The following is a 23,702-nucleotide window of genomic DNA, read 5'->3' as shown; positions in this document are numbered from 1 at the left end:
ATTAAAAATGTACCTGAAAATAATTAGATAATCAAAGAAATGATCAAAACATTTCTTTACATCCAGATTGTGCCTTTTCATCCCTACCCAGATCGTGACACGCAAAACCGCTCATACAATAAATTCCTCATAATCCACGTTATTCCCAATCATGCCGCGAGCCGAGTGCAGCAATAACAACAAAAAAACACTCATTGAAAAGTGGTGCGGCTGTGTTGTGCGCTCTGAGGGCGGTCCCGCCCGGGTCCCGCCCTCGCGGGAGGGGGCAGGGCGGGCCCGAGCACGTGGGCCCACGCCCGGAGTCCGGCACAGCTCCGACCGCCACTGGCAGCGGCGCTCGCTACCGCGGTTCGAATCAAGTGGCGAGAAAACCCGACGGTCATATTCGAAGTTGAAAATTCGACGAGTTTGCCGCGCGCACTACGGGACTTTTCCACGACTTTTCAAATTTGAATTTGGAAAAATTTTCGAAAATATTTCCACTTATGAAGATGGCATGATCATACTTGTGATATATAAATACAAAACAAACGAAAATTGTGTCCAAAAATTTTTCGTAAAAAAGTTTAGAAAACTTTTAAAATGACTTTTAATATTTCTCATCAGTTGTTTTTTACAATTTGCGTAATTTCAGTGAAAATCTAAAAAAGAAAGAAATAACTGTGAGGATCTACCTATCGATGTATCTATCGTTGACAGATTTATTGAAGGGTACATTTTTAAGAGACTTAGAGACAGTGATCGTTTTAAGGATAACTATCAGAAAACAATAAATGTTTGTTGAGACATCTCAGTCAATCTAGACGTTCTCGACATCGCGTGAGCTTGTGTCATAGAAACGTGTAAAAGTGTCACTTAAGTGTCATTTGAATGTTATAGTTTCTGACATTTCTTTAAAATGATGACGTTTGATCGAATGACAATAATTTCTTTGCAATCGTTTTGCAAATTTTGCTGTGATTTAGTGATTAATTGTGTAAAATTATCTTGAGTCGGTTAAAAATATCATTAGACAAGTACTAAAAATAATTGTAAAATATTCTACATTCAAAAACACACGGTTAAAATCTTTTATCCCCTAAGTTCTTTATTTGAATATAGAATTTAGTGGGAAGTCAAGTCCATTTGAGTGGATTTGACGGGTGCCTCGCATCAATCCGTCGGATCAGTGGTGCCCCCTTGATGTTGTTGCAGAACGAGCTGCGTTATTACCGCGAGCTGAGGGGGGCCCGTGGCGTCATGGAGGACGACTGTACGCTCCGGCCGTGCGCCACTGACTTCTCCATAGCAGCCATCATGGCCAGGGACCGCCAGGGCCAGGGGGCCCCGGCCCCGAGAAGGCCCCCGCGAGACGGCCTTACGCCACTGGCGGAGGGCCACTACGGTATTCATGGTGAGTAAATAATTAAACAAATAAATCTAGTTAGAAAAACTCAATATAACCAAAGTCCCGAATAGTTAGACATCCTGTCGCTAGATGGATTTGGTAGCCCAATATGTTCAAAGGACACCCTGTAATATTGTTATAGGTATAGATTAGTACAGAAAAAAAATCCTGTAAGAATTTATATAATATTATATACTTGTGAAGATTCGTGGAAAATCACGGGATATTATAATCCCAACTTTGAAAAAGATAATTAAAATTATTTTCCATTAAAATTCTATAATTATAATACTTTATTGCTTGTATTAATTTGTCAAATAAACAGTTTCAATTTTGAATATGTCACCGAAATTCAAAGCAAATCCATTAAACTGGAGTTATTGCAATTAATAGATATATATATATATATATATATATATAAAATAATTATTGTGAATGATGTCGTATGTAAATTGAATGTTTAAGTGAATTTACTAGTGATGCCAGTACTAAAAATAAATATAATTTTGGTTGACAGTAGGAACCAACACATTATTTTTCAATTTTTTACATGTACATTAGCTTCATCATAAATACTTTCTTTGGAAGTTTGTATGGAGTAAAAAATAATAAAAATACCTAACAGTGTAGTAAGTTGGGGAAAAGGGACACAACTACGTTAGTTATTCATAAAAAAAAACTATTTAACCACTTGAGCGATTGGTGTCATATATACATTTACAATATTATTTAATTAACACCATTCCTCAAAATATTAATATGGAAACATATGAAACTGCTTACTACTGTTTAAAGCTAATGAATCCATTTAGATTTCACCTTTGTCCCATATTTTTAGGTTCTATAAATTTGGCACATAATCGCAAGCGATCCCTTAAAATGTTTTTGAAAACTTGGCATAATATGTCAAAAACCGCTAAGTGTATACAATTTTCTAGACAGATTGAAGAACATTTGAGGAAAATTAAAAGCAACAGGGCACCTACATAGACTAATTTAGAGACGATTCTAGAATCAGATCGCCACATCTTCAAACTACTATTCCGTTCATAGAAGATTGAATCTTCGGACTTTCGTGTGGTGGAATTCTTCGCAATAATACGTGGTCAATTATCTTTTTGTTTGCTATAATAAAGTTTCGATTGAGAATTTTTCAAAATGTGAGCATTACAGGTGAAAAACTTACCTACGTAAAATAATAATATTAAAACACATATTTATTTAATATCTAACCCTCGTCTGTTAGAACTTATTTGTAGAAGTACATAGTTGGTATCTTTACGTTCGCACCCAGGCGTCACGAAAAACATTTAAGGTTAAACGCAACGCTCGTTGTATTCTACGTGTTCACAGATGGCGTTAATTAATTAATTTTGTTTAAGTACGCTTTTGCAAGGTATTGCTTTACAATATTAAGACAAATCATTTGTTTGCGCCCGTATATACGCAATATGAATATGAATCAATAGTTTTGTTCGTTTAAAGACTTAATTCTTTCGAGAAAGGCACACAAATACAATATTTTACCGATGATTCAATCCAATATTGTATTTTTATGCCTTTCTCGATAGAATTGAGTTTTTATATGGACAAAACTATTTATTCATATTCATATTGCGTATATGAGGGCGCAAACAAATAATTTGTCTTAATACTGTAAAGCAATACCTTGCAAAAGCGTATTTAAACAAAATTAATTAATTAACGCCATCTGTGAACACGTAGAATACAACGAGCGTTGCGTTTAACCTTAACGCTTACTTTGGTGGTAGTGGGAAATTTTCAAATTATTGTCAGGTTGTCCGTAACTCAGGAATATTTGTCTTTCTTTTACAAAAACACCAGATAGATAGTTACCATCTACATAATTCCGTATCTTTTTTCATAATCATCATTTTTATTTTTGTTTATTTTTAATTAATAATAATTTCACTTTTTAATAATACGCCAATATGCATAAATTGTAATGTAAGTCGATGGCGCTGGTTTGTTTTACGTCTCTTGTCTACATTAAAAGTAGGTATGTTTCTAACACATCACAAGGAAAAATTGAAGAAGTTTATTTGTTTGAATATGTAGATATGGTTTTTGTTTTCAGCAAGAGTTAAAGTAACACTAAAAAATACTTCTCTAATAACTCTACAGAGGACTGGGTACTGGGTACAGTGTCCAGAGTGTTGTGGTTGGGCACATGAACTATATTCAGACATATAAAGCGGTTGTCTTTTATGTGTCAACTGTAAAATGTAAGGATATCATATTCATTCCATCTTGTCCTTATAAGCTTTCCATTCTGCCCTCGGGGTTAGGGCAAGATGAAATTTTTCCTGTTTTTATTTTATGAGTCCTAACAGATTTTATCCTCAATTTAAATTATTTTTTAATAACTCTATTTTATAAGCATGTAAGATCTCTCTGAAGAGTTATTAGAATAAAGGATTAATATATTATGTTTTTATATTTTATTTTTACATCTCAAAGTTAAGCCTTCCATCTTGCCCTCCCTTCCCCTATATAATGTATATTAGGTACATATAGAAACAATCAGAATAAATTTGTATCTGAGAAAATATATTTGTGTTTACAATTAAAATCCAGAATCGTATGTTGCAACATGTTTATATGGTTACAATAAAAGTAGGTAAATGTATGCAGTGGCGTGTATCGCTCTATGACAAAAGGTCTGTGTCTATGTGTAGTTCTTCTAGTTCATGTATGAATTTCGCATTTAATTTTAAAAGATAGCCTTTTTATTAACATCTTTCACTTATTGTTATTACCAACTGAATAACTTAACTTCCTAAATTTTTGAGAAAAAACATTTTGATCAGAAACTTGTCACATATTTTTTATAGTTAGATTTTTTAGGGTAGGCACAGATTGTCAGGCTTTAAGGTATGTTCGCCACTGGGTATAGTAGATATGTGTAGATCACATGCAATGCAAAGAGATCCAGTTTTTATAATTATCATTATCTACATAGAGAATGTTACAAGATTTTTATAGTTTTGTGTGTGTTGTATTAAGGTTACTAGGTAGGTACCTATCTATTAAAGTTAGCTTTAAAATTATATTTTCATTGCGCTAGCTTTAAATTACATAGGAAGTATCGCTTTTATTTGACGTTTAAAAACCTACAGCATAAAAGAGTCTTAGGGATTTGAACACGCGACATTCGTAGTCGAGAGCTTTATTCTTCGACCATCAGTTAGCCTTCTTTCTCCCCCTGCTCTATTTCAAATATTTATCTGAATATATGAATTTTCTAAATTTGTCAATAATATTAAGGCAATGCCATACGTAGTAATGCAAAATCATGTGTTTTTGGTTTGAAAATTTGGTCACCTAGAAATGTTTCAGATGCTTTAATTAAATACTGCGAGTAGAATATATCTTGGCCTTTGAAATATTCGAGTATTTTTTAGATCTTTTTAAGTCTTTTTATAAGCCCAGAAAAAAATAATGTAGAGGCCTATGAAAACTGTTTAAAGTTAAAAATCTCCCACTTACGAACCCTTTTCGGTTATTATTTTATTGTATAATGTGGAAAATTAAGTTATTTATAAAATGATCGGAAAAAATTAAATATTTATGCCTGAACATCCACAAAATAAAATAAAAAGCACTTTTTGGCCATGTTTTTTTCTTGCATAAATCAAAACAGGCGGATGGTGTTAAGTGGGAATTTAAACCTTATCGCCATCTACGTAAGGGTTGTTATTGATAGTGGCTCAATTTAAAATATTACACGACGTAGTGCATCGCCTTAAGGAAATATTTTTACTGTTCATTGTCAGAAAAGGTTACATCAGTGAGGTAGATAACGTAAAGCACACAAATAAATAGTATGAAATATTAATTATTGTAAAAACTAATTTTGTTGTACTATTTTTAAGAAAATGTAAAAATTATATTTGAATAAACGCCGATTTATTGGGGCTGAATTGAACTGAAAAAATTCTACCATTGAAAAACCCTCCACAGCACAGACGAAAGCCTACACGGAGAAAACTTACTGATATAAAATACAGTTAATTTATTAAAAATCTATTCAAATTATTTATTTTCCTGTTAAAATGGGACTGCACATCTAAAACGAATGAATTGAAAGAAAACAAAGTATCTGTCAAAAGCGAACATTTTATAAGAACGGCGGAACACGAGTACATACAAATATAAAATAAATATTAGGAAAATAAAACGTGCTCTCGATATATTCTGAATGACTAATATTTTATCAGGAATTTAGCATGCTGTCACTTTTTTAAAATCATCATTTTCTCCGTGTTGCGTAGAGGACAATATACAATTTATTTTTACTATTCAATGTTAAAATAATATATTTGTAAAAACTGTTTTAGATAATTAGGTAGATACAAATTTAGCTTCTTTACATTTTTTGATTCACATTAGGTAAGTACCTACACGATATTTGATATATTCAGTCGATTAGGTACCTACCATACTCATTTAGTCCCCTCTAGTCCCGATTGACTTAATTATTAATATAATAATTAGTTGAATTATTAAAAAAAAGTTACAAAGTGGAAACATAATCCACTAAATACGTATTCACCAACACGTATTAACTTTCAGAAATAAAGAATAAAATTCCTTCTCAACAAATTGAATGTAACTACATACATATTAAACGAATATTTTGAACACATTGGTACCTATAACTAAATTGAACACTACCAGACTAAACTTGTGGTGAATCTTATTTACTTCGAGATATTTACACTTGTCTAAATTAATATATACCTACGCTTGAATTTTTTTTAAACTTTTTGTTTATTTGGTTAAATTTAATAAATACGGATTTGTTATCACCATTCTGTTAAATGTGGCAGATGACAAAATGCGAATTTATTTTTATTTGTGTTAACACGTGTTCCGACTTCCTCGTAACATATTCGTGCGGTACCTACTGTTATTTCGTTATGAAATTTGTTTTTTAGATTTTTAATAAATTAAAAATATTTCATATCAGTAAGTTTTACCCTTTTTAGGTACTTTATATTTTTGTTTATACAGTAAAGATTTTAAGAGTTTGAATAGGAATTTAATAATTTATACACGTACATAGTTAAAAATATACTTACACTTTCTACTTATTCACCTTTAGATCATTTTTAAATCCATAGTGAAAATATAGACATATCTACCTTTCCGAAAACAATCACCGAGAACCTAAAATAATACCTACTGACGTAAGCCACGAAAGCCGGCAGATTTGCACAACGCAAATCCCTAAATCCACAGTCGCTAGGTGTGTCCCAACTTTCCCAATACGGCCAGATTAGTTAAATCAATCTCAATGGGCTAAAATAATTTTATTTATTTGCCGACGAAACAATTAATTTGGGATCAGCGTCGCTTTGTTTCCGATTTAACAGATGGCATCCGAATACCGGGGAAACCAATTTATGGAAATCGATTTGAATAAATACAATATAGACATACGATTCTGATACCTACGTATTCGCCAGACAGTATGATCACATTTCTGCCGGGGTGAAAATTAAATTTACAGAAAAATATCACGTGATCTGTTAAAAATGATAATGTTCGATTGAATAAGCGTTTCCACATAAAAATTGAAGCTAATATTACATAATTCAGTTTTCTGTGGTATTTAGAAATATCTATATTTAGGTAAATACCTGAATATAGATATGAAATCTCTACCGATTATTACCTTTGAAGAATTCACCTATCTCTATATCAATAGGTACCGTGTATCTACCACATACTGGTATAAAATACTGTTAAATTATTAAAAATCTTGTCAAATTATTCATTTACCAGTTAAAAAACGGAACTGCAGGCCTACCACGAATGAATTGAAAGAGTTCTTAACAGAGTATCACTTAAAAGCGAATGTTTTATGAGGACGGCGGAACACTTGTTCATATTGATTTACTAATACCTATTGTTACATTCCGTCATGATATCTATAAGGAAAAACACGACAAATATTTTATCAGGAAATTGGCATCCATGGCATCACATTTTTAACAGGATATTTTTTCTCCGTGCAAAAGCGCACTTGGGACTAAACTAACTATGTTATATTATTTTTTATTGATATATTCCCAAGAAAACCCGTTTTTCAATATAATTCATTTAACATTCCTTTGTAAATATAATTGCATTTGCTTTCGTAATTCGATAGTTAGAATCCTGAAGAAGGCGTTATGCTATAACCACTTACTTCATGTGCCAACAATATACATTTTAAATGAGACTGAAGAGTGTAAATTACAGTTCCATTTGTAAGGTCTATCAAACTTTACAAATAATTCCATAAACCTCAATCCTGAAAATGTAATTAATAATTTATTTTAACTTATTTTCACGCGATTGAGATCTTTAGAATGGAAAGACAATTGTACCAAAAGGTACTAACGGGTTTTGATATTTTAAAACTCCCGGAATCCCAAGAATAAATCTAATTATTAAAAATAATTCAGAAAACAGTTTTTATATCCAATAAGTAGTAGTTGTATGTTGAAATTCAATTTATATTTAAAAAAATCAGAGTTTTAAAAGTAATTCACGATAATATATGTTAAAGAAATAATTTATTTATTTAATTAACATGTATTTATTATAAAACCGTTGAACAATAATTGCACATCACAGTATACAAGCATATAAAAATAATAATAAATAAATAAAAATATGGTATTTGATCGTAAAATGGTATCAGAAAGTAAAAAATGGATACAAGCTCTAGAAGAATAAGTGGGAGATATATGTACGTACGAAATATACCAAATGAGAAAAAATATACTTAGGTTTAATTATTATTGATTGAAAAGATATTTTAGTATAGCCTCTTGTACCTACCGTTCGTGTAGTTAAATATACCCGCCACATCTGTATATATATTGGTAATTTTGTGTAATCTAGGTACAAGCGAGCTTTTGGAATGAGTAGCTCTCGTAGGTATGTGAAATTCAATAAAGTTAATTAAATCAGGGCTGTCTATACAACTTTTTACAATTTTTACCATTAATATTGTTATATGTACAAAAATAAACAATATGGCGTTTTGTCGAATATATTTACAGATAAAATGATATTTTAAAGCACCAACTGTGGAAATGATATTGCACCCAGAAAAGTAACAGTGATTGTACCCCAATGACATTATAAAATATAAGACACGTTATATTCATACTCATCGAAAATAAAAAGTAGCACCGCTTATGAAAAAGTTAGCCATTCAAAGAATGTGTGTCTACGAATGAAATAGCTAGGTATTTGAACGGCAGCTAAAGTACGCCCACTAGATCTAGTTCAGTGAAACTACGAGCGTTATCTCAGTGAAGTATATTCACTCTATTGATTCATATATTTATCTACCCACATAAAAAAAAACTTTGCAATTTTCATGTCAGACAGTTCTACTTCAGAAAACAGAATCCTGCTCAGTACTTACCCAAAATGTTAAAGTAATTAGATGCATTTAACACTAAGGGGACTAAGTCTCGTAGGTATTCGTATTTAATATAAATTTTCCCAAAAACCATTTTCACACTCACACGGACCGGGTAAATTTTCACACCCTTTTTGCTTACCGGGTCTAGTCAGTGGAGTGAGCCAAATCCTGGTCTGAATTTGCACCTGGTTTCGGGTAAGGCCCTTCGCGTAAGTCTATAACTATAAATTCTGGACGGACGTTAGGACTTACAGCCGCGTCTCGCGAGGACAAGGAAAACTAGAGGAACACTTCGCCAAAAAGGTTATTGCAGCAAAAAAATATTTTAAAATGCATAGTAAAATTTTTTTCAAAATACCTTTTTCTATCGTAGGTATACTTATTTTTCTTCGCGATGTGATCAATATTGATTACATGCGAGTACAGTTTCTTGATTGTTCCGATTGGATTGAAAAGTGATGGATATTTCTCGCATAGTGGCGATAGGTAACATAACACATTAGAACGAGTGATACAATGCTTTATAAGAGTGATTTCTCTTATAGGCATATTTATATTTTGGTGACGTCAGTAGTCCCGAATGTTTTCAGCCAACTATTCGATTGAAGATGTTGAATAAAATTAAGAAATTACGTGTCTGATATGGGGAAGTTACACTGAATTTTCAATAGTCTGCAGGTGAAGATTGTTCAGATACATTTTTTTGAACACCTCACAAGAATCCCTACTGCTCCCAACGGACTGATGTCATTTGGGGTATGCTCTGAGGCTGAAGGTAGTGGGGAAGGAAGGAAATGAGGAAAAGGAATGTGTAGGAGTACCCGGCTATTCAGATCTGGTAAACAAACACGGCTAAAGCCATTCAATATGACGCTGCTGATCTAACACGGAGAAAAATGAGTGAGGATGTTTTAAAAAAATTATCTAAAAAATGTGACTGCTTGACCGTTTCCTAGTAAAATATTAGTAATTCAGAATATATCTATATACTATTAGATATTTCGAAGAACGTTCCGACTTCCTCATAAAATATTCGTGCTTTACTGATAGTTTGTTCTGGAATTTGTCAAATCATTTGTTGTAAGCCTCCAGTCCCGTTTTTAACAGGGGAATAAATAATTTGACGAGATTTAAAAAAAATAAACAATATTTCACATCAGTAAGTTTTCTCCGTGTGATCTATAATCAGAGCGATGTACCTATCTATTTAACTATGTATGGACATTATGTTTCAAAATAAAATATTTGAATAATTATATAAAATAGTAATTTATGTTTTTAATCGATATATTTGTGTTTTTAACCGATATATTTGAGTGCTTAACCGATAAATGTGTGTTAGGTTTAGAAAAAATATTGAATTAAAGACAATATGCAAAAATGAATCATTTAAAAAATTTTGTCACTAATTATAATTTTTGTACCTAACCAACGATTTTTACCAACATTAACATCTAATATATATTTATTAGGTATCCAGCAATTTGAATTAATTGTTTTAAATGGTTTTTCGATAATTTTCACTTTCCACTCTTGGCCTTTATAATGTAAGCGAGTTTGCACGAGCTAGAGTGGTATGCGCGCCCAACATTAGGGGAATATGTAAAAGACTCGTGCTTGTATAGGAGGGCTTAACACCTCAGCCCGCCGCACTTAGCGCCGTATCAAATATTCATGCTCGCAAATATCTTCCATACACTTCTCGTACCCACACTCTCGGGGTATTGGATACCCACTACCTGTGGGTAGGTAGTGAAGACATCGATAAGGTATCTACACATTATATGGTTAAATTTTAATTATTTGACATATCTAAGTCATTCATGATTAATGTATATAAAAATAAAATAGCTTTGGCATCCTTCGTGGTCGAGCGGTGATCCACAACAACTACCAGAATTTGCGGGTTCGTAGGTATTGTAAATTATTTTTGAAATTTACTATTAAAATTCGAAACCTAACATGAAATGGCTTTAGACGTCTTCAATGGCTAGATCGGAAGAGAAAGGTATTTCCGCACCTTACTTTTCCCACATTATTTCTCTCCCCGCACCCTTTAGCCTCAAAGCGTACCCGCATTGGAAATGCCATAGTCCCAATGGCTTCGTTTAATAGGGTGCAGTTAAAAGAAAACACAAATTACTTTCCATTACCCGGCTACACCCGGGTTTCAAAAATCTAATTAAAATACTTTATTTTATTTATCAATAATAATTGTTGTTTTTGTTTTGATTTTTTACATTCTTTATTTTCAGCTCCATAGTATTAATGTTTTAACTTATGCTGTAATAAATGAGCTTATCGAGATGTTAGTACTTCAGACAATTCAAAAATATATTTCAAGACTCAAAAAAAACATGGGACGAATGTAATCAAATTTTAGGAAAGAAATGTAAAAATGATTGTGACCAAGTTGCATCCAAATATTTGATGAAAGATCGGACCGAAGAAAGCGTAACAAATGACTTTGTTGATTATTTCTCTGATAATGTTTGCAATATGTTACATAAATGTAATCACAGGACAACTGGGTTTGAACCAGAGGAGATGCCTCAAAGCATGTACCTACCTAGGGCTAAAATTGCTGATATAGAAAACATTGTGAAGCAACTTAAAAGCTCTTCTCCTGGAATCGATAATATCAGAATGAGCGATATTAAAAAACATATATTAACATTAGGTCCAATTATAACCCATTTTGTAAATGTAGTATTATCAGACCCATTTATAAAGGAGGTGATCACACCATTTTGGGTAATTATAGACCAATCAGTATTTTGCCATCACTCGAAAAAATTCTTGAAAATACATTCAAATTAAATTAATAAAATATTTGGAAGACTTTTCTATTATTGATACTAACCAATATGGATTCCAAAAAAAAGGGCACTGAAGTGCTACTTCAAAAGTTTGCCAGCTTGATAAATAATAATTTAAATAATAAACATCATGTATTAGTCTTATTTATAGATTATTCCAAGGCATTTGACACTATTAACCATAAAAAATTGTTGAAAATACTAGAAATCATAGGAATAAGAGGGAAACTTCTAAAACTATTTGAAAATTATTTGAACAACAGGTGCATGCAAATAAAGCTTTTGAACACATTAAGTAAAAAAAGAAAAATCTTAGCAGGTGTTCCTCAAGGTTCCATATTAGGTCCTATTTTATATATAATTTATGTATCTTTTATTAAATTTATTTTTAAACATGTAAAACACTTTGTGTACGCGGATGATACTGCATTGGTGTTTTCTTGCAGTGATATGCAATTATGTATTGAACTTTTACAAAAAGATTACATTGAACTTTTAAAATGGTCTCACGACTCTGGCCTAATCATAAATGCAAAAAAAACTAAATTGATACACATTAGATCACCCAATGCCAAGGTAAATACTATTATACCCGAAATTAAAACACACAATTCAGATTGCCTACATGTTGGTATCCCTGCGTTGTGTACATGTGAAAATATTGAACTGGTTAAAAAATATGTTTATTTAGGTGTTATTATTGATTGTTTTTTCAAATGGGATTTACAGATAAATAAAGTCTGTGAACGACTGAGATCTATTATTAGTAGATTATATAAATTAAAATTTTATGTTCCAATATGCACACTTCGAATAATTTATTTATCACTAGCTGAATCTATCATAAGGTATGGAATTACAGCTTGGGGATTTTCCTCTAAAACAAATATAAATCACGTTCAAGCAGTTCAAAATTCTCTTGTTAAATTATTAGCTCATAAAAGTTTATATGAACAAAGGCATAATGTTCCACACCTTTATCAAAATCTGAAAATCCTCTCGGTAAGAGCAATTATGTGGTATAAAATAATTTTTCAGCACATAAATAGCCCTATGTACATAAACAGACTGGAACACACTTACAATACTCGATTTACATTAAATGAAGGACTAATCGTCCCAAAGCATGTAAACAAATATGGAAAAAGAACGCTAGACTACATGATACCAAATTGTTTAAATATGTTACCTGCAGAAATCAAAAAATGTACAAATATAAAAAGAAATTTGTTGTTGAAAAATTGGCTAGCTGAAAGAAACAGTTTGTACTAGACTCTAATACAAACTATTTCTAACTGCATACGCTTTAATTGTTTTTTGTTTTTATTTTTATTGTATTACACCTCTCATGATATGAATGTATACATTTGATATAATCTGTTTAAGTTAAAAGCACCCAATGACAAACTACTTTAAAGTAGTTTATTGGGACTTTTTGATTTTTGTATATTATTTTGATATTTAATAAAAAAAAAAAAAAAAAAATTAGACATTTTGATTCCGGCTTCGAGGTAAAACATTTACTCGTCCCGATAAGACTAGAGGATCTGGTTTCAAGTCCCAGTTGTGACCGTTTGTTACCTTTGTGTTTGCTGTGCCTCCCTGTTTCATATTTTCATAGAGATTGATGATCTTCGTAAAGATTATTAAGTTTTTCTTGTCAGGGAAAATATCTACATAATATGAAGACATTTGCTTCACATAAAGAAACAATTTTAAGGAGTTTAAGGATCAGTTATTTCACAGAATGTGAACAATTCTTCAAATGCAAATACAACCTGTGAAGGTTTCATTAAAGTTCTGTCATTATTTCAGTTTTGTGAAACAACTGGCCACTAATGATGTTATAACAGAACTTGAATAGAACCTTCACAGAACATGAAAATCATCTTTGAAATTTTATGAATTGTTCAAATTTTTTGAAATAACCCGTCCTATGACATGCTTGAATGCTTTCTTTGTTGCCGAATACACTTTAAAATAATATAAATATAAATTTTCCATTTGACTTAATCTCATTACAGTTTTGATAGTATTGGTAGGTATATTTGAGTGATTGCTCGACGCCATGAATATACGATTTGATTTCAGTTCTTGTTCTGACTCTCTGGCCCAATGGGCAAGATTAGGTTCATATTATATATATCATTCATTCATAGGTCCCCTCATTTAGAGGGTACCTTCGACGTCAGTTTTCGTTACAAACTTAAGTGCAAAAAAACCGTACAGGCAATGACAAAACCCTGGAGGCGAATATTTTCACAAAAGCAGTTGATTGACATTTACTGTCAAATTTCCCAACATTTTGAACGAAAACGATAGAAAAGTATCAAATATTCCGTTTGAAAAATGCAATGGGCGCACGCAACCCTAATTTTTTCACGTATTTTGAGCAGGGGTGCATCTTATTTTCATTGCTTTTGCAGGAAAGCGAAATGAGCGTGTGATTTATTTAGGCGAATTGAATTCGAAATGAACTGTAGATACCTACCTGCATTTTCATCCTTTGCTTTTATGTTTTGGTTATCTACCAAGAAGCAATATACACCCAGGTACACGTAAAAACAAAATGAAACTTTTTCCTTAGGTTAACATCCATTATTATATTGGCTTTGTATGCTGAATGCCTTTCTTGGAAATACGTCATTTGATTGAAAACCTCGAAACCGCCCATGTTGATAATCTTCCAAATGTCAGAATCTGATATGGCAGACAGTTTGACACGAAATCCAAGATTTTATTATTTCTGTTTTGGGCAACATAATAGATTTCCATTATATTCGTAGTAGTTATTGAATACCAATTCATTTGGATAGTTGAATGACAACCAATTATTGAATCGAGGATATGCTTTTGCAAAATCAAAAAAAATAGGGGTTAGGCTGGAGGGTGTTTTCGCTCGTCAAACTTGCCAAAATGAATGTTTAAATGAATAATCCTTCCTAAGGACGGGTTATTTGGCAGAATTTGAATAATTCTTCAAATTTAAAAGTTAATTTTCAAGTTCTGTGAAAAAAAATTTCAAGTTCTGTTATTATTTCAGTTCTGTCAAGCAACTAGCCTATATTGACATAATAACAGAACTGGAATAAAATTTTCACAGAACCCGAAAATGAGCATTGAAATTCGATGAATTGTTCAAATTCTCCGAAACGACCCGTCCTTATTTCATATACTTATAAATATCACAATATTTATAAGTGTAGTTAACGAAAGCTCTATCTTATCACTAACTAAAATTCGACAATCTACTACAGCATTATGTAGTTAATAGATTGTCAACATTTCATCGATCAATAATACAAAACTATTTTCACCATGCATTTGAACAACGAACGTGATGCTGAGTTAAAATATGAGAATACAGGGTGTTAAGGGACGTACTTGATTACTTTAACCATTGATTTCTGACATTTTTAAGTTTTTACCTGGCAATTAAATATGTTGGTAGGTACTTAAAAACTAGGTAGGTACTAATAAAAAAGTTATTTTCCTTCAAAAGTACCTACGAACATACGCAAAAGCAGGGATGATGATCACAGGTGTCTATGAAGTATTTTTTTAAATTTAATACATTAATAATAAGTGATCATCTAAGATCTAATTTCAATAATAAAAGTCGAATGAGTAACGCATTCTCGACAGTATCCAGCTACTTATGTACTATTCTGCGTATGAGTAAAAATTATTACCAGCAACCTCGAAAATACGGCAGTTGGCAGATAATTACCTTTTTCTTCGTGTATTTGAGGTATCTACCTATCTTTATATTTGTTAAAGTAGATAAAGTCAAAAATCAATCGTAATAAAAATAAGGCATCAGTATGAAACTGAAACCACTTAACTGAAAAAAAAAACACCATGTCATACATTTATAATTATTGCATAAAAAAACACTATTCAATATATTTATAATTAGTTTTACTACTAGTAAAAATATTGATCTAGCGGTAGGTATATTCTAATAACCATCAAAACATAGACTTGTCACTAATACAGGGTTTTCCAATAAGAGGTGTTATTTTGATATTCAATCGTAAAAGATCAATGGTTTCGTTGCTTGTGTGGCACGTAGTGCTGTCTTGTTGAAAGTAAACGTTGTCCAAATCAATACCATTCAATTTCGGCCATGAAAAATCATTAATCATCTCTGCGATAGCGCAATCCATTCACCGTAACTGTTGCTACAGACTCATTTTCAAAAAAGTAAGGTCCAATGGCTCCGCCGGACCATAAACCGCACCAAACAGTCACACATTGAGGAAAAAGAGGCTTTTCAACAATAACTCTTGGGTTTTCCGAGCCCCAGATGCGACAATTTTGCTTGCTGACGAAGCCACTGAGGTGGAAATGGGCCTCATCACTCAAGATGATTTGCATTTGATTCATTCAAGTGAATTTTAATAATTTCAATGCGTTGTTGAAGCGTGTATCGTTCAATTTTTATTAATAACGTAGTTTCTACTTATCAAATGTTAAAAAATGATAGCTTCAAAAGTAACATCTACCGAAATTGCAGGCTATTCAAAATAACACCTCTTATTGGAAAACCCTGTTTATATGTTTTTTAAATCTCAAAAAAAAAAAATTCCAGGTAACATTTAGTCTAACCGTGTTAATACCAAGTAATTTTCTTCTTCCAATGGTTAAAGAGCTGATTGTACTCGAAGAACTTGGCACTTCAACAATTTTGTCCGTTGTTTGCAACTGTTTACATTCAGCTATTTACATTCACACAGTGTAGAAAGTAGAGAGACCTCCATTCGTGCATCATGTAATGCTGGGTCGAACGCAGATAGATATTACCAAGTATTAACTTAATAGTGGTATCAAAGATAATATAAATAACGGGAGATATGGCATGGAAGTGCGCCGGTTGTCGCAGGTCTTCCAATGAAAGCGTTTGATGAGCAGATAGAAACAAATGTGGGGCGCCGCGGCGTTGTGCGTAGATGAGATTTGCACTATTATGGGTGGACGCTGCTTTCGATTCTTTTGTGCAAGCGATTTCATATTAATAATAAATGATGACCCAAATCCCTTACTTCTAATATATATATGTGAGAGATCCATAAATAGATGCATCGATGAATAAATTATGAAACAGGTGTAAAAAATGAATATAACCTTTTTTAAATCTGGTGATGGACATTCATGCAAAATAAGGCTCCCGAAGTTGTCCACTAATAAATTTATTTACTTATGGTATTTCAAATAGGTATATATTTATCTGAGTCTTGATTCAATACCTATACACACATGTTATTAAAAACAGCTTTTAGAATAAATCAATCATATATATTCGTATTTTTTTCCTTTTAAACTTATTTCTTGGGGTAATTAGCCAAATATCTTATTTGTGACCTTGGTATATAAGTTTGCCGCTGGTTTACCACGAATCTTCAGGGTAACGTTCTCACTCTCCTTAGTGAACTAGACAGAAAGGTAATCTGATTTATCTCTTCGTTGCAGATAAGTTCGCCTCTACCACCGCCTCCTCTGTGGCCAGCGGCTCTCCCTCCCCGCCCATCACGGTGACGGGCTCCGAGGAAGGGCGGGAGTCCCCGGCCGACGTGTCCTCCACCTCGGAGGCGGGCGGGTCCCGCGGCGGAGGGCGGCCGGTTGCCTCGCCTGCGCCCTCCGTCCCGCGAGACCCCCGTCTGCAGGAGCGCTGCAGCTGCGAGGAGCTGCGCCACGTGCACTGCCACCTAGAGACTAAGGATCTGTGGGACAAGTTCAATGAACTCGGCACGGAGATGATCATCACGAAAACTGGAAGGTAGGACAGTACACGACATTTTATAATTTAATTCCCTTTCCTGGGATTGCGCGTTATGCTCTTTTACGTCCAACAGATGGTGCTGTTATTCAAAAATGTCAAAGGTGATATTATCAATATAATGGTGACCGGATAAATCATCAAAATGATAATTAATTACATCTTTAAAAAGTTATATAAGGTCATGGAAAGTGATGAAACAAAAACTTTATTAACTGGGTTAAGTAGGTTAGGTTAGGTTAGGTTAAAAAAAAAATTTATCGTTTTTAATGACTTTATATCACTTTTTAAAAGTGTGTTGAATAGTCACTGTGTTGAGTTAGCATGGAACCCAATATAATATAGGTAATATAAAAACACACCCGTATTGGAATGCAACTTTATGTCAAAACTTCAGAGCAATCGGTGAAATCAAAGAACTTTCGGAGATTTAAGATTTCGAACAAACGAATATTAAAATTTGACAACAATGACTTGAGTTGGCTAAGAAAATAATTTATTCCCATGGAATATCTTGTACACGTTTCAATTATCAATCATAAAAATACAAAATGTCATTAAACACGAGCCCATTAAAGTTGCAAACCGAAACCGACACATTTTTATAAACAATCGCTTCACGGGCTATAAAAAATCGGCAATAGTTTATTATTCGCTAATGTTCACGCGTTAACAATAGTAGGGCCACACAACTTGTAAGTAGCGGACTTGGATTGATTGTTGTTACTGGTCTGATAATCCAGGGTCAGGCCTAGGTCGGGCAACAACGGTCTCCGGACCCACGGGGGCTGGGCCATGGGTCACGTCTCAGTAAAACTAGTGACAGCCCTCAAATACTCCTCCAACGAGACGATCGAAGTAGTCAATAGCCAGACAGTCGAAACACTGATAAACTTACAGATTATTTCTTCATCGATGCAAATCTTTGATTATTTTCTAGGTAGGTAAACCTTGCCTTTTTAACTGGGTAGGTACCTACTCAACTACCCAGAATGTTTCAAATAAATATATCGGAGTTAATAATTATTGTTCATCGTATTTTTCAGCGAATTGCATTTACAAACTTCTTCAATGCATTTTTTTCTGTGTACGTTCTGGCCTTTTAATAAGGTACTCAATTTTACTAATTAAATTATATATTTTCTGTATACGCTCTGGCCTTTTAATAAGGTACTCAATGTTATAAAGTAACTTATATATTTTTTGGGTACGCTCTGGCTTTTTAATAAGGTACTCAATGTTACTAATTAACTTATATTTTTTCTTGGTACAATCTGGCCTTTTAATAAGGTACTCAATGTTACAAATTAACTTATATATTTTGAGTAATCATCATTCATAAATTTTATTTCATTTAGAAAACCAAAAATTATAACGTTTTATAAAGCATGTTAAAATATATACTTATGTTGTGCATTTGAATTTGCAACAAAAAAATCATTAAGGCTTTGATTTACAACACTTGAATTTATAATAAAACGTGTCTTTATATCAATCAATGTTAATCAAAAGTTCAATCAGCATTTGCAATTCAATAAATACCGATTGAAGGGATTTTCTGATACTTCTTGGTATGTAGGTATGATTGTTATATCCAAGGTTTGAAGTGTTTTAAAAACAATTATTATTATAAATTTACTACCGTAGTTTTTTTAATGATTTAAATAAGAGGATTTTAATCTCTGTTGACTTGGTAGACGATTATCAATTAACGGCCGACAGCGCGTCGCTGAGCAATAAATAATAATACGAATAAAAAACAGCCTTAGCAAGTCTCGGTAGTGGCTACTGACGTGTCAGTCGGCATCTCATTGCTTCGACAAAACGCGCAGTCGATCGATAACAATTGTCGATCAATCATACAAACCACTGTCTACCATTGTTCAATGAGGGGTTGGGAGACGAAGCCGTTTTCGAAGGCCCAAACGAAGAACCCACATTCTTCATGAGGAAATTTGGGAGAGGATATGATACAATGTATTTTTATTTGGAGGGGCCCGATGCACAGTTATAGAGTATACATTATACACGGTGAGGTTCCTTGGAATAGCCATTTGAATTTAGCATCTGTCAGGTATATCTCTGCTTCTTTTTATGGTTTGAAAGCCATTAAACGGTTGTCCTGAATCCTGACGGCAAGTTTGTGTAAATCAATGTTGTATCGGTGATGTAATAAAACGCGAGGCCGTTTAAATGTTGCGCAGGTAATTGTTTGGATTACATTGGCTGCATCGCGTCGAGGATTTAAATATCAGATCATTGTTGTCTAAATGGACACGTTAACTTGAATTATGTGGGACTGAATGTTTTTAGTTTTCCAAAGTCAGATATATAAGTTAACTTAACACGTGGAAAAGAAGAAGACGATAAATAATTATTACAATAAACGGACGGATGGATCTGGAAAGAAGAATATAATGCGTAGGCAAATGTAACCATTATTTATTTATTTAACAAATAGTTATAGATTTAATTGCACCATTTCGTTAATGATAAGAAAACAAGCAACTGAAACAATAGAATGGATGGACGAAGAAAGCAGTGTTAGGAGAATACATAACGTACATACATGCGAATTGAAGAAGTAGTCAAGAACGCCTGAGAAGGGCAAGGCAGGGACAAGTAAATCAAATACTTACGTCGGGTCGGAGTAACAGAAATGTATAAACATATGAGACGATGTATGATTAAGCAAGGAGTATAATATATCAAGACAGATTCGTGTGGCGAACAATCCTCTGCGCAGACCTTTGAAAGAAAACGACGTGAATGTAAGTTAATTAGGTATATAGTATATGGCTACCTATTTAAAAAATGACAGCACGCCAACTTCCTGATAAAATAGCAGTCATTCAGAATATATCGAAAACACACGTTCTTTTCCTAATAGATATCATGACGAAATGCTACAATATCAGTATGTCAATATCAATGTCAGTATTTCTATGAACACATGTTCCGCCGTCCTCATAAAACATTCGCTTTTAACTTATAATTTCTTAGGAACTCTTTTAATGCAGTCCCATATTTAACAGGAAAACGAATAATTTCATTACGTTTTTAATAAATTTACAGTATTAAAAATCATTAAGTTTTCTCCGTACACAGAGAATTTGAAATTAACACCAGCGATAGCAATAATTGTCGTAATCTGCGATAATACTTGCATTGTAATGACTTCATTTTAATATTCTGAGTAAATGTATAAAACACTAGAATTCAATTACATAGTGAGCCGATGATTTCTCTTCCATATGACGCAAATTGGGGGATGAAGCGATTGGGGTGCATCCGATTCGCCCCGCGTGTGCGGCCTGATCGCCGTACCAAATTGCACGGCGCTTTGTCAAATAAATCAGAATTATCTTTTTTACAGCCCGCAATTATTATTGTAAAAAATAAAGCATTTATCATACATTATCTTATCCGCACGATGGGCGATGGGCGATGGACGCTCCAGTTTAAACTGTTACTTGGACGTGACGAATTGACAGCGCTTGCTCGGGTTATCTGCAACTTTCACACGATACATGTCTGAGAATGGGTGTTTTACATATCGTGGAGAGATATAACCTACCTAATGGTGCGTATACATTTGTGAACCGAAACTCAAGTCGAGCCACGAATTACGGGAAAGGAACGAAGCACCTGCATGCGTCGTTTTGCGCCATTTGCGGTTGCTTCGGTCCTTTCACGTAAGCTGAGGTTCAGCTCGGCAGTTCGGCTCGCATATATATATACGTAGCATAAAATGCTGTGGAGTAAAAACACGGGTATTATTTTTAATCCCGGGATTCTTGGATTTTATGTCGCGATAACAAAATGTTCTTAAAAATTCCTTCAATTATTATTTGTACCACCGTTATTTTTTCAAATAAGATCTATAATTTTAACCAAAAAGAACGACTTTTTGTCAACACTAATATTCGAAGGTCATACATTTATGAATACAAAAATAGAGAGAGAATAATTTCACATACCTAACTGTTTAGTTGATTTACGAATGTTCATTTTGTTATGCATTTTTAAATAATTTACAATTTGAATTTCGATTCATTTCTTGATCGAGCTGAAACTCGACAGATAGACTCATCGTCGATGATAATACAATCTATTCACTTTTGGTAGAACTTGTGCGAAAATTTCAATAATTTAAATTGACTACTAGCCGGCCCAAAAGATGGCGCAACTAGGTCGAAAATTGATGTATTATAGTAAAAAAAACTTTGTTTTTTAAGGGTGATTTTTTTAGTCCTTTGATTAAGGGTTTTAAATACGCTCGACGATCCCGTACCAGGATTGTAGATATTCAATCCCAGTGGAATGTTTGTTTTCCTATGTTTTAAATGCGTAAATTCATAGAAAGCTATCTAACATGCAGACATATAATATTATTGATATAAATATCTAGATCCATAGTCCTTGTAGTGACAAGGAAGTGGAAAGGAAGACAAAATAATGTAATAGCTGATTATTTTTTCCCATCCAGACCTGTAAATCATTTCTTACAGTTTTATTCACTAGGTTAGTAATGTTAAAATAAGCGCGAACTATTCTTATAAATGCCTCGGGTTTGGAATGTAATATATATAATTTACTTAGCGGTGGCAATGTTCATAGGTGTACCTTTGTGGTTTTTATCGCGAGTGCACTGTTTATGTGCTTAGAATGAGTATAGATTCATTGTTTGCAGCAACAACGGCGTTAAGCTGAAAAAGCAAAGAGAAATTACCGTGATTTCGATTAATAATTTCATATTCCTGTTAATAATACTAAAGAATTTAAGTATTTTGTATTAATATTTGCATTATAAACTCCGTGTAGTACCTTCCGGGTACTAACGTTAAATTTATAAGTTGTTAGCAAGATAAATATAAATTATCAAGGGAATGTGTTTAATTCCAGCCGAGAAATACGAATAGGTGCTATAACTAATTCTGAACCTTATTATTATTTTTTTATTTCTAACAAAACACATTTGTCCAAATACATATATTTAGAGAATAATTAAATTAATTAATTAATTATAATTAAACTTGTTTTGAAGATTTCCGATAATAGCACACGTAATAAGGATTCTCACTGTTTGACATTTTTAATGTCAATATTACGAGAAGATATTAATAATTAAATCACGAGAAGATATTTCCCAATACGTGTACTTACTTGCTGGCACATGAAAATTATTCAGTGAAAATATTTTATTTGTTCAATGTTGATTTGCATATGTAATACACCTGGTCATGCTGCATGTGCGGATTTTTTTTTATGCAGCGATCATTAAAAATCCATGTACAAAAGTATAAAAGTACAAAATAAAAATTTGAAATACGGCTTAAGTCACGCTTAATAATAATTGAACAGCAGAACTGTTTTTAAAGTGATTCTTTTTTAAATAGTAAAATAAATATTTATATATATATATATATGTGTGTAAGTTCTATAAATTAAACTTGATTACAATAAATACCTAATTATCATCTATTTAATATTTTTCCTAGTCTTTTTTCACCAGGTCATGACATGTGTTCAAACGGTTCAAAAGTTATTATTTTCCTCCATATTTTAAATAATTTTTAATATGTTAATATCCGTAGATAAATAGTACTTTATTATTGTAGACAATATTAGAACAACGTAGAACGAAAATTTGAAACAGAAATATTAGAAAAATATACGGATAGTTTAGGACCAAGAATTATATTCAAATTTATATTAATTTTTAATTATTGTTTAAGAATCGCTAGTATTGTTTTCAATAATTAAATATTACAACTTAAGGTTTTACTCACAGTTATTCCAAAAATACAAAAAAATAATAATAATTTTACACTTTGCACTGTAAACCTATCACATTGTTTTGACTTGTAAACAGGTTCGCCAGATGACAATGGAGGGCACACTTTAAGGGTAGCAACTCTAGCTAAGTACCTACCACCAACCACCCTTCACTCTGCAAACGTTGTAACGCGTTGTGTAACAAAGTATATTTTAATGGGGATACAAAGAGATATGCGTGGGGTGGGTGTACTGGCTGGATGGAAAGGGTGGTAAGGGGAGGGTGTTCAGATTTAAAGCTATAAAACAATCCGTTCCGAGAGGACAACAACCACAATAGCCTCCCCCGACTGTTTGCACAGCGGCCCCATCTATTTGGCGGGCATGCTAAAACACAAGAAGCCATCAGGGGTGGCAAAAATTTAGCCTCATATTTTTTTAAAATAACTGTTTCTAATTACCAAATTGCAGTTAAGTGTCAAATTCAGT

The 23,702-nt window shown here is 32.8% G+C and overlaps 1 protein-coding gene across 1 annotated transcript in view; it reads left to right on the top strand.

The window, feature by feature from the left end:
* Positions 1-661: 661 nt before the first annotated feature.
* Positions 662-23,702, top strand: part of LOC149424254 (uncharacterized) — an 89,252-nt gene continuing 66,211 nt past the window's right edge. The window contains exons 1-2 of the mRNA XM_089631237.1: positions 662-1,384; positions 17,129-17,435. Coding sequence (XP_089487363.1) covers positions 1,183-1,384; positions 17,129-17,435 — 509 coding nt within the window. The 5' untranslated portion in view covers positions 662-1,182. The remainder of the gene's footprint in view (positions 1,385-17,128; positions 17,436-23,702) is intronic.

Source organism: Hesperophylax consimilis, chromosome 4 (assembly GCF_061612785.1).
Source record: "Hesperophylax consimilis isolate HC1 chromosome 4, BYU_Hcon_1.0, whole genome shotgun sequence".
NCBI lineage: Eukaryota > Metazoa > Arthropoda > Insecta > Trichoptera > Limnephilidae > Hesperophylax > Hesperophylax consimilis.
Note: the sequence above shows the minus strand (reverse complement) of the source record. Positions and strands in the feature narration are given on the sequence as shown.